Genomic DNA, 12660 nt, shown 5'->3' with positions numbered 1-12660 from the left:
GGTCGGGAGCGGCAGGAGCGGGTGGGTTAACATGCAGACTTCGTGTTGGGAAACGTTCACGGAAGTCTTCTGGTTCCCTGTGCTTCTGTGACACCCTCTCCCCCAGCTCTGCCCCATCTCTGGCTGTGTCCCCTGGAGGACCCCCACGTCAGACTCATGGAGCCCCCTCCCCAGCTCTGCTACGTAACATCTGACAGCCCAGCAGGCAAGAGGGAGACTGGGAGTCCAGGCCGCGGTTCTTCTCTGGGTGTGAGAGGCCAGAGGACCTTCTCCTCCTTCCTGCCCTGTTCTCTGGGTGTGAGAGGCTGGAGGCCTCCTCCCCTCCCCTGCGGTGTTCTGGCTGAATGGACAGGGCTCTGCCTTTCTCACGCTGGAGAAGACTCTCCCTCTCCTGCTTGGACACTCCTAGGACCTCTAGCTGAGTGTGTTCAGAGCTGAGCTCCCTGCCTCCGGCGTCACCTGCTCCGCTTCCTGTCTTTACGTCACCGAGTGCTTCAGACTCTTTCTGGCTGCACCCCCTCCCCCACCTGTCCTGTGGACTCCACTTTTTGGCCGTTGCTCACAGCCGCCTTTTCCTCTTCTTGGCCACCCGTGGCCCTCACCTGGACAGCTGCGTATCCTCCTGTGTGGCTCCTGCCTCCAGGCCCACTCACCTCCCACCCCCACCTCTCCTTAGAGGGGAGAGAGTCACTGAAACCTCGACGGCCCCTTCAGCAGATCCCCACGGCCCTCGGATGAAGGTCAGGCTCCGAGGAATGGCTCGAGAGACCCTTTGCACGCTGACCCGTGTCCAGCCCCGGCCTTGGCAACTTCCTCCCCGCACCTCTGTGCTCCTGACACTGGACTTTCTGTTCTCAGTTCCCAGGGCAGGCACTTTCTTAACTCTTGGTACTTGAGGCCCCGTGTGCCTGAAACGTCCTTCCGCCTCTCGTCTGGCCTCCCCTGGTCAGTTCCCAGCTTAGAAGGGACCTCTTCCGAGAAGGCTTTCCAAGTCGCCAAATGCAGGCCTTGTGCCAGTCCTCGTAGTGAGCACTAGTAACTGCCTGACTCCCCCAAACCACAAGCTGCAGGAGGACGGACTGCATTTCCTTTTTTTGTTGAGACGGAGTCTCACTCCTGTTGCCCAGGCTGGAGTGCAGTGGCGTGATCTCGGCTCACTGCAACCTCCTCCTCGCGGGTTCAAGTGATTCTCCTGCCTCAGCATCCCGAGTAGCTGGGATTACAGGCGCCCGCCATCACACCCGGCTAATTTTTGTATTTTTAGTAGAGACGGGGTTTCGCCGTGTTGGCCAGGCTGGTCTCGAACTCCTGACCTCAGGTGATCCGCCCACCTCGGCCTCCCGAAGTGCTGGGATTACAGGCGTGAGCCACCGCGCCCGGCCTACATTTCCTTCTTCTTAGACTCCCAGAACCAGCCCAGTGGTCACTGCTTGAATGAGTGAATGCACCGTGACCTTGACCACTGGGCCTCGGGAGAACTCGGAAGGGCATGGAGGGAGACGTCGCAGGGCCTGAGATTTCTGTCCTGAGAGTCCTGTTTCTCAAGCACAGCTTCTAGAGCTGTGTCACAAAGTGGGCTTGAATCCCAGCGCTGCCAGATTAAACCTGCAACTGGGCAACTTACCCAACCGCTCTGAATCAGCTTCCTCATCTGTAAAACACAGGATAGTAACAGTATTTACCTCATTGGGTGATATCTGAAAACTGCATGGGGCTGAGTGTGGTGGCTGACGCCTGTAATCCCAGCACTTTGGGAGGCTGAGGCTGGAAGATCACTTGAGGCTTAGAGTTCAAGACCAGCCTGGGCAACATAGCAAGACCCTATCTCTACAAAGAAATAGAATAGGCCTGACTGAGCGTGATGGCTCACGCCTGTAATCCCAGCACTTTGGGAGGCCGAGGTGGGTGGATCGTGAGGTCAGGAGTTCGAGACCAGCCTGGCCTACATGGTGAAACCCCATCTCTACTAAAAATACCAAAAAATTAGCTGGGTATGGTGGCATGCACCTGTAGTCCCAGCTACTCAGGGGGCTGAGGCAGGAGAATCGCTTGAACCTGGGAGGCAGAGGTTGCAGTGAGCCAAAACCAGGCCATTGCACTCCAGCCTGGATGACAGACTGAGACTCTGTCTCAAAAAAAAAAAAAAAAAAAAAAAAAAAAAAATGGCTGGGCACAGTGGCTCACGCCTATAATCCCAGCAACACTTTGGGAGGCCAAGGTGGGCGGATCACCTGAGGTCAGGAGTTCAAGACCAGCCTGGCCAACATGGTGAAACCCCGTTTCTACTAAAAATACAAAAATTAGCCGGGCATGATAACACGCACCTGTGATCCCAGCTACCACTCGGGAGGCTGAGGTGGGAGAATCGCTTGAACTCGGGAGGCAGAGGTTGTAGTGAGCCGAGATCATGCCACTCCACTCCAGCCTGGGCGACAAGAGCAAGACTCTGTCTCAAAAAAAGAAATAGAATAAAATAAAGTAAAAGAAAAAGTGCTTGGAACAGGGCCTGGAACATCATAAATTAATAAGTACTCAATAACTGGTCATTATCATCAGTGCCATTATTATTATTATTATTATTAAATTGGGAAGAGGCACCCTGGAAGGTATCCTTTCAAGGGAATGCCACACTCTGGTTCTGGCAGACCCACCTGCTCCCTCCGGTTCAGGGATGGTGAACACCTGTCATCACTGCCTGCTCACCTGAGCTGAGTGGCCTGGGGGGCATCCTCTCCTCATCCCTCAGGAGGGTAGAGGAGAGCAAACCTAGGGTTGCTGGAAACGCTGTCACAGTTTATCTTTGTCACTTGGACCTGGCTGTCCCCGGTTCTGGTCTTGGCTCCACAGGCCTGGCCGTGAATCTGCTACCCACCACTTTCCCTCCCCAGCATCGTGAACTGATGCCTGAGGCCCCTGGGGCTGCAGGTTTGGGAGGGCCCGGGGAGAGCCGGGTCAGGTCTGGCATCCGGAGGTGGTTTATTTTCAGCCGAAGACTCTGGGTATTTGATTATTCGTTACTGAGAGAAGGGAATTAGCGTCTCTGCTGTTTGTTTTATGAGATCACTCCAGTGCCAGGCTGCTGTTTCCAGGCAACCTGCACTTCCCAGTTAATGAACCTGCCAAGCCAGGCCTCGGGCCCTACAGCCTGGGGTGACTGTGGCAGCGGCAGTCCCTGAGATTACCGTGACCCTGGACGCAGGCCTCCGCACGGCTGGCTCCTGCCCCGGGCTCCTGGGAGGGTGGTGTGCCAACCCGGGCCTCCGGGCTTTCTCCTTCTTGTGGGAAAGGGGGCAAGAGGAGCCTTTTCCTGGAAGAATATCGGTGATTTGACTTTGGCTTAGGCAGCGACTGTCTAGTACGCCTCGTGTAGCGTGGGCATTGATGGGCCGGGCCTCAGTACTCCCTGGAAGAGGAAATAAACTCCCTCCCGTCCGGCCCCGCCCCCTTTTAAGGTCAGGCCCCACCCCCTTTTAAAACTCAGGCCCCGCCCTCTTTTAAAAGTCCGGCCCCGCCCCCTTTTAAAGTCCTGCCCTTCTGCAGCTGAGACCTGAATGCCTCTGGCCTTGGCGTCACGCCAGGCGTCCCCACTCGCGCTCCCGTCTGACTTTTCCAGATGCCCCTCGCTCCCCTGCCCCACCAGCTTCCTCAAAGGGCTCTGCCTCTGTACTGGGAGGCTCCAGGCTCAGCCGATGCTGCGGCCAGCCTGCCCCCACCCCTACCCCCGACCCCAGCCTCTCTGGGTCCTTGGGGAGCATGAGGATCCTGCAGAAAGCAGAGTGGTCCGGGGTGGGGGTCCACAGCAGCCCACTTCCCCCAGCACCTCGGTGGGAAGCAGAGGCCCCTGAGGAAGCCAGGCAGCAGCTGTATCCCCCTTGCTGCTGTATTGAAAAACATTTAAACCAGAAACTCCAAAGAATAATAGCAGAACCTTCTAATGAAGAAAATACAGCGTCACACATGAAGGTGGAGTCTCCCCTCCCTCCTCCTCCTTGAAGCAGCTACTGGCATGAATTTGGTGGATAGCCTTCCAGACTGCAGTTTGTGTGTTTACTACATATCTGTATCTATTTTGGGTTGGCCTGTACTTCAAAAAAAAAAAACAAAAAACAAAACGGTCTTGCTATGTTGTCCAGGCTGGACTTGAACTCGGGCTCAAGTGATCCTCCCACCTTAGTCTCCCAAGTAGCGAGGGCTATAGGTGTGTGTACCACAGCTCCCAGCTGCATGTACTTTAAAAATGTGTCTAAGCCAGGCGTGGTGGCTCACGCCCGTAATCCCAACACTTTGGGAGGCCGAGGCGGGTGGATCACCTGAGGTCAGGAGTTCAAGACCAGCCTGACCAATATGACGAAACCCTGTCTCTACTAAAAATACAAAAACTAGCCGGGTGTGGTGGTGCGTGCCTGTAGTCCCAGTTAGTCAGGAGGCTGAGGCAGGAGAATCACTTGAACCCAGGAGGCGGAGTTTGCAGTGAGCCAAGATCGTGCCAGTGCACTCCGGCCTGGTTGACAGAGCGAGACTCCATCTCAAAAAAAAAAAAAAGTGTATAAGTATACACATATATCATATTTTACAGTTCAACCCATGTTCGTTTTGGAGCTTGTCAGCAATCGTGTTTTACAGTTCAACCCATGTTCGTTTTGGAGCTTGTCAGCAATGCTATGTGTAAATCGGGTGCATCCATGTTCATGGCTGTGTGCGCGGCTTCCCCCGTTTGTGAGCATTTGTTACCAGTCCCTCCACTATGAGGAGGAAAAGTGAGATGGTGAACACCCTTGAGTCCCCTGGGGCACACACATAGGCCATTTGCTCCAGAGCACTGCTGTCTAATGGAAATAGCTTATGAGCCACATACATCATTTCACATTTTCTAATACCCACCTTTTTTTTGTTTTTTTGAGACGAGGTCTTGCTCTTGTCACCCAGGCTGGAGTGCAGTGATGCAATCTGGGCTCACTGCAACCTCCACCTCCTGGGTTCAAGCGATTCTCCTGCCTTGTCCTCCCAAGTAGCTGGGACTACAGATGCGTGCCACCATGCCCGGATAATTTTGTATCTTTAGTAGAGACAGGGTTTCACCATTTTGGCCAGGCTGGTCTCGAACTGCCAACCTTAGGTGATCTGCCCGCCTCGGCCTCCCAAAGTGCTGGGATTACAGTTGTGAGCCACCGCGCCTGGCCCCTAATACCCACATTTTTAAAAGTAAAAATAGGCAGGTGAAATTAATTTTGAGAATATCTTTTATTTATTCCCGCAGATCCAAATATTATTTCAACATGTAATCAGTATTTAAAAATTAACGAGGTAATTTACATTCTCTTTTACATACTAAGGCTTTGGAACCCACTGTGTATTTTACATGTCCGGCACGTCTCAGTTTGAACCGGCCGTATCTCAGGTGCTTGGTAGCCTCAGGTAGCTGGTGGCGACTGCACTGAACGATACAGCTCTGCAGTTTGTATGTAAAAGTGGATTTGCTAAGCAATCGATGGGCTGTGCCTATCCACACTGTTATTAGTTCAGCTGAAAATAGGCCATGCCTATTCTCAGCTTTATTAGTTATTAACAAATTGCTCTCCAAATAATTGTACTAATTTACACTTCCCCGAGTAGTCTAAGAGTTTAAATTGGCCGGGCGCGGTGGCTCACGCCTGTAATCCCAGCACTTTGGGAGGCCGAGGCGGGTGGATCACGAGGTCAGGAGATCGACACCATCCTGGCTAACATGGTGAAACCCTGTCTCTACTAAAAAAAAATACAAAAAATTAGCCTGGCGTGGTGGCGGGCGCCTGTACTCCCAACCACTCAGGAGGCTGAGGCAGGAGAATGGCGCGAACCTGGGAGGTGGAGCTTGTAGTGAGCCGAGATGGCATCACTGCATTCCAGCCTGGGTGACAGAGCGAGACTCCATCTCAAAAAAAAAAAAAAAAAAAAAAAAAAAAGTTTTAATTGGCCGGGCGCAGTGGCTCACACCTGTAATCCCAGCACTTTGGGAGGCTGAGGCAGGTGGATCACCTGAGGTTGGGAGTTTGAGACCAGCCTGACTGATATGGAGAAACCCCGTCTCTACTAAAACTACAGGATTAGCCAGGCGTGGTGGCGGGCGCCTGTAACGCCAGCTACTCGGGAGGCTGAGGCAGGAGAATCCCTTGAATCCGGGAGGCGGAGGTTGCGGTGAGCCGAGATCGCACCACTGTACTGCAGCCTGGGCAACAAGAGCGAAACTCCATCTCAAAACAAAAACAAAAACAGGGAGTTTAAATTTCCCCATATGCTTGCCAGCCGTTGCTGTCAATTAGACTTTTAAATTTTGACCCTTCTGATGAGTATAAAATATCTCGTGATGGCTTTAATTTGAATTTCTACCCTTTGGTCCCTTAAGAGGAAGTGCTTATATACAGCGCAGCGAAGCCTTTCCATAAATATTTGGGGAATTGACTTATGGAGCCTCGGTTTCCCCTTTTGCAGAAAGGGGCGATGGGGTCTGCCCTGCCTCTCAGAAGAGGCGAGGCTCTGTGTGGTTGTGACTCAGGTTGTGACTGTGTGAGTGACAGGCAAACGTGTAGTAAGGCTGGGGCTTTGGCTCCTTGGAGGTAGAGGAGGTGGAAGAGGTGAGGACGGGGCCTCAAGGCCAAGGGAAATGGAAAGACAGCATCTTCATTTGTTGTTTTGTTTTCTTTTTGAGACGGAGTCTTACTCTGTCACCCAGGCTGGAGTGCAGTGACACGATCTTGGCTCACTGCAGCCTCCGCCTCTTGGGTTCAAGCGATTCTCCTGCCTCATTCTCCTGAGTACCTGGGATTACAGGCACGCGCCACCACGCCCGGCTAATTTTTGTATTTTTAGTAGAGATGGGGTTTCGCCATGTTAGCCAGGCTGGTCTGGAACTCCTGACCTCAGGCCTTCGAAAGTGCTGGGGTTACAGGCGTGAGCCGCCGCGCCCGGCCAAGACAGCACCTTTAAGTGTCATGCCCCACGCTGCACGTGGGGAGGGAGGCCTGAGCAGGCCACACGTGCCAGCTCCCCCCAGCACACACACCCCCCTCTCTCCCTGCTCCGGCTAATTCCAGGATGTGAAGGAAGTATGAGACATTAAGGGATTTCAAACCCTGGGAGACCTTCACCGTGCTGAGGAAAGCTGGATGCTGTGAAGAGCTGAATTTCTAGCAGGCCAACAAAGGCCCTAGCCTGGTCTCCCCAACCCCAGACCCCCTCGTTAACCTTATTGGCTGAGCTGGTTTCCATGGAAACTGTCCAGTTCAAAGGGACACTGTAATATGTTCATCCCTGCGTTTCCCCAAGTTCCCAACGAGCTGAGTGAGAGGTTTTCAGTGCACGGGAGCTCCTGGTGCTCCGTGAAGCTTTCATCCATTCATTAATCCTCTCCCCTCCCACCCTCCTCTCCCTCTGTTCCCTGACTCCTCCCTGCAGGCCAGCCAGCTCGGTGTGTACAAAGCGTTTGTCGATAACTATAAAGTTGCTCTGGAGACAGCTGAGAAGTGCAGCCAGTCCAACAACCAGTTCCAGAAGATCTCAGAGGTAGGCCGCTCCCCGCACAGCCGCCCTGATGGACAAGGAGCTTTGGGGGCTGCTCAGAGCCCTTGGTCTCCCCTCCCTCGCTTGCCAGTCGGTGAAGTGGTTACTCTAATGGGTAACACTTAGCCTGATATTTGCTTTCTTGCACCTGACATTTTCCCTCTTAATAGAAAACGATCTATTTTATTTTATTTTTTTATTATTCTCTTTCAGATTAGAGAGAGGAACAGGGGAGGCAAAAAAAAAAAAAAAAAAAAAAAAAAAAAATCCAAGGCAGTGTTCTCCCACACCACACTATGGTGACCTTGAGCAAGTCACGTCCCCCCTCTTGGCTTTTATGTCCTGTCTGGTAGAATGAGGGGTTTAGACATGGCCAGATAATCCTTTTTTTTTTTTTTTTTGAGACAGAGTCTTGCTCTGTTGCCCAGGCTGGAGTGCAGTGGCGCGATCTCGGCTCACTGCAACCTCTACCCCCTGGGTTCAAGTGATTCTCCTGCCTCAGCCTCCCAAGTAGCTGGGATTACAGGCACACACCACCACGCCTGGCTAAGGTTTGTATTTTTAGTAGAGATGAGGTTTTGCCGTGTTGGCCAGGCTGGTCTCGAACTCGGGTGATCTGCCCGTCTCAGCCTCCCAAAGTGCTGACGTTACAGGTGCGAGCCACTGAGCCCGGCTTGGCCAGCTAATCCTGACCTTGCTTGATAAGAATCACTGGGGCATTGTTTAAAACACAGATTTCCTGGCACCTTCCCCGGAGCTTCTGATTCAGAAGGCTTTGTGTGGGGCCCAAGATTCTATATTTGAACAAGCTTCTGGGTAATATTTATGACAGGGAAGTCTTGAGGAAATTTGGACTACAGGTCGTCTTTTAAGGTTCTTGCCAACTCTAAGACTGCAATCCCATAAACACAAAAAGGGTAAGAGCCACTTATGTGGAGAAGGAGCCTTAGAATCCCTGGCCGGGAACACGCGTGCTTCTCCTCCTGAGGCCCAGCCTACCTGGCCGGGAACACGCGTGCTTCTGCTCCTGAGGCCCAGCCTTCCTCCCGCACTCCTCCGCAGGGCAGAGGTGCAGTCCTATCTGCCATCAACATTTCTACCCAAGAGGTGGCATGGAGGGACAGTTGCTTAGGATCCTTCAGGACAGAGCCCAGTTCATCCCTTTGTCCAAAAAGACCTCAGTGGCACCCCTGAAGCACTGGCCTGAGAGGAACAGCCCCCAGCTCGGGGCAAGAGAACCTCCATCCTAGAAAAGGGGAGAAGCTTCTGCAGTTTTGGGAGTCCTGCCTTAAAGGCCCCTCTTGGCCCTTTGTGTTCCCGTCTCAGCTCTTAACACTAGAAGAGTTGGAGAAACGCAGGGTAGTTTTCCTGAAACTTCAGGGGTGACGGTCGATGCCCACGTTTAGAATCCACTGAGAGGCGGCAGAGAAGCTGACAGTTGGAGATGAACATGTCAGCTTCATTACTGTTAAAAAAAAAATGCAGCTTGGAAAATGTGGATTTGGATCTGTAGCCACAGTGGGCTTGCTGACACTTCGCCTCTGGAATGAAACGTACCTATAGAAGCCGGGCGTGGCGGCTCACACCTGTCATCCCAGCACTTTGGGAGGCCGAGGCGGGCGAATCACCTGAGGTCAGGAGTTTGAGACCAGCCTGGCCAACGTGGCGAAACGCCGTCTCTACTAAAAATACAAAAATTAGCCGGGCGTGGTGGTGCACACTTGTAATCCCAGCTATTTGGGAGGCTGAGACAGGAGAATCTCTTGAACCCGGGAGGTGGAGGTTGCAGTGAGCTGCGATCACGCCACTGCACTCCAGTCTGGTGACAGAGCGAGACCCTGTCTGGAAAAAAAAAAAGTATCTATTGAGTCCCTTGCAGGAATAGGAAACCACAGGCCCCTCTCCACAATGAGGACAGAGCCCACGCCTCTTACCCAGTGTGCAGAGAGAGGATGGCTGACCATAGTTTCTTCTCCCAGACCCATGGAGCAGATGTGTCACCCTCTGCCTGAGAGGACGAAGTGCAGGGTGGGGAAGTCCCTCTCCATGGAGTCAGGTGGCTGAGAGGCCAGGCGCAGTGGCTCACGCCTGTAATCCCAGCACTTTGGGAGGCCGAGGCGGGAGATGGGCTTGAGCCCAGGAGTTCAAGACCGGCCTGGGAAACGTGGTGAAACCCCGTCTCTATTAAAAATACAAATAAAAGGGGCTGGAGAAATGGTGCTTTCCCTGCGGTTTCCAGCCCAACCCAGGAACTACCTGGACTCCCCTGGTCTGTGTTCAGAGCAGCCCTGCCGAGGCCGCCCAAGATCCCGGGGTCAGACATGGTGCAGAGAGTGTGGGGTCTTCTCTTGGCCTGGGCTGATTGCCTGTTCTCTGTGCCTAGGCAGAAACCCCCACACCCAACCATAAGCCCCTCAAAGCCTGCCCACCCTGGAGGGCAGAGCCAGGCCCCTGGCTTTCTGCCAGGTGGCTTCTCATCCTGACTCACTCGATGACGTGCTTGCTTCCTGCTGAGGCTGCCACTTAATTACTGCAATTAGGCTCCTCTCTGCAGCAGGAGTGATTTCATACCCTAGACTTCACTGGAGGGGGCGTGAGGAAACATTCCCGAAATCTGGGAGTCCAGGCACCAGCCAGAGACACAGCCTGGGGACGCTGAGTATCCCCCACCCCCCGCCCTCAAAATATACACACACTGGGAATCCAGGCACCAGCCAGAGACACAGGCTGGGGACGCTGAGTAAACCCCACCCCCCGCCCCCCAAAATATACACACACTGGGAATCCAGGCACCAGCCAGAGACACAGCCTGGGGACGCTGAGTAAACCCCACCCCCTGCCCCCCAAAATATACACACACTGGGAATCCAGGCACCAGCCAGAGACACAGCCTGGGGACGCTGAGTAAACCCCACCCCCCGCCCCCCAAAATATACACACACCCAAGCTCCGTCTCCGGGAGTTTTCTCTGTCTAGAAACAGCTTGAGACAGAAGTAGGAAGTTCCTGCTGTCTGAGCGCTTCCTCCCCTGCAGACCAAGCAGGTGGCATCACCTCGGCAGCTGACCTTTGCCTCATCACCTGGGCACCTGACCCTGGCCTCATCACCTGGGCACCTGACCTTGGCCTCACCTTGCCTCCTGCCTTCCCTCCCACACCCCTCTTTGAGGCTCCGTGTGCTCTGTCTGCCAAGTGGGGATGGTATTACAGCTCCAGTTGCAGGCTGCACTGTCCTGTTAGCAAAAGCTAGGGCTGGAACGTCTCTAAAGGAGGATAAAGAGGCTTGGAGCAGATGAGTCATCCCTGGGGTCTGTTTCCAGTACTCACTACCTGCTGCCTGGCTTGGGGTCCAGGAGGGGCATTGGCTGTTCCTCCCTCGGAGCTTCCTCTCGGACCCCCAGCATGGGCAGTGGTGGGTGGGGAGTGTCGGGGGTGCTGGGGGCTGAGTAAGTGCTCTCTGATGGGGGTAGGATGCAGCTCACTGTCCTGGGGAGCTCAGCATCTCTGCCGAAGGTCCACCACTTCCCTGCTGGCGTGTGGGACCCTTCCTTCCTACCTCATGGGTTCCTCATGCCCTAAAGATTGGCTGGAGTACCTGGCGCTGGTCAACTCAAACCCTGTCTGCCCTTGGCCGACGTGTAGGGTTCCTGAGTCGGGGTTCCTGTAATCACAGGGCTCCCTGCCAGCCTCTCTCATCTCTGGGACCTGGAGTCCCTTCCTTCTTGCCCACACCCCAGCCACTGGACTCCACGAGGCCCCGGGAGTTCACAGGGATTGGGGTGGCAGAGGCAGCCCATGGCCATGGGGCTCCTTTGTCTTTCTTTCTTTTTTTTTTTTTTTGAGACAGAGTCTTGCCCTGTTGCCCAGGCTGGAGTGCAATGGTGTGATCTTGGCTCACTGCAACCTCCGCCTCCCAGGTTCAAGCGATTCTCCTGCCTCAGCCTCCCGAGTAGCTGGGATTACAGGCACCTGACACCACACCTGGCTAACTTTTGTATTTTTAGTAGAGATGGGGTTTCACCGTGTTGACCAGGCTGGTCTCGAACTTCTGACCTCAGGTGATCCGCCCACCACGGCCTCTCAAAGTGCTGGGATGACTGGCGTGAGCCGCCACGCCCGGCCTCTGTTCTCATACGTGCACCCTGAGCTTCAGAACTCCCCTTCTTGCCAGGCTCACAGTGGGGGCTGGGAGAGGTGAGGGACAGAACAGGCCATGACTCCTCTCCTCCCTTTGGCAGGAACTCAAAGTGAAAGGTCCCAAGGACTCCAAGGACAGCCACACGTCTGTCACCATGGAAGGTACCTCGGGGAGCGGGCTGGATTACAGGCACCTACCTACCTTTGTCTGGCTGTGCAGGCAACAGGCTGCGTGAACGCGGCGCCCTTCCCCTTGTGTGTGCGTGTGTGTGTGCGTGTGAGTGTGAGCGTGTGTGAGCGCGTGTGAGTGTGAGCTGAGTGCGTGTGTGCGCGCACGCGAGGACTCCAGCCTCGTGCCCAGGCAGCCAGCCAGCTACAAACGTGCTCCTCTTTAGGATGCCAGCAGGCTGCTGGGTCCCTCCCTCCCTACCCCTCCTCCCCTTCCCCTTCCCTCCTCTCCTCGCCACGCGCCTCCCTCCCCTCCCCCTTCCTGGAAGAGCACTCCGGAGCGGCTGCTCGATGCTGGAGTCTGTGCGGCAGCATCAGCAAGGTGGCTGAGTGGCCGGGCTGCTGGTGGGCGCCGGGGAGCCTGGAGCGATGGCTGCACGCTCCCGCCGCGGGGACAGAGGCTGCCATGGAGATTCTCCTCATTATTCGCTTCTGCTGTAACTGCACCTATGGTAACCCAGGTGCCCGCTGTGGGAGGTGGCGGACCCTCCCACCTCTGGGGGCCGGCTGGAGTGGGCTTAGATGTGGCCGGGGAGGTTAGAGGGCCGCAGGGAAGGAGGGTGGGCAAGCGGCTGGACCTGAATTCCCCCTTCGTTTTGGCGGCGTCCAGCCTAGAGTTGAAACCTGGGGGCTGCTCAGAGCAGGGCCGCTTGCAAATGGAAGGACCAGGCTGGAGGGGTCCAGGTGGCCCCGAGGATCGGTGGGGAATTGGAGGGCTAGTGTGAGAGAACTTCCTGGAGGGGCTGTTAGGGAGAGACGG

General features: G+C 54.8%; 1 protein-coding gene across 13 annotated transcripts in view; it reads left to right on the top strand.

The window, feature by feature from the left end:
* The window catches only part of ABR (ABR activator of RhoGEF and GTPase), a 203030-nt gene that overhangs the window by 99504 nt on the left and 90866 nt on the right, over nt 1-12660 (top strand). For 12 of the 13 annotated variants that reach the window (XM_024350157.3, XM_063799498.1, XM_063799497.1 and 9 more), the window contains 2 exons: nt 7432-7539; nt 11774-11834. In XM_024350157.3, the coding sequence (XP_024205925.1) occupies nt 7432-7539; nt 11774-11834 (169 nt within the window). Of the gene's footprint in view, nt 1-7431; nt 7540-11773; nt 11835-12199; nt 12353-12660 lie in introns of those variants that run through there. The other variant, XM_024350160.3, reaches the window with a different exon arrangement.

Source organism: Pan troglodytes, chromosome 19, assembly GCF_028858775.2.
Source record: "Pan troglodytes isolate AG18354 chromosome 19, NHGRI_mPanTro3-v2.0_pri, whole genome shotgun sequence".
In the NCBI taxonomy this organism is placed as follows: Eukaryota; Metazoa; Chordata; class Mammalia; order Primates; family Hominidae; genus Pan; species Pan troglodytes.
Note: the sequence above shows the minus strand (reverse complement) of the source record. Positions and strands in the feature narration are given on the sequence as shown.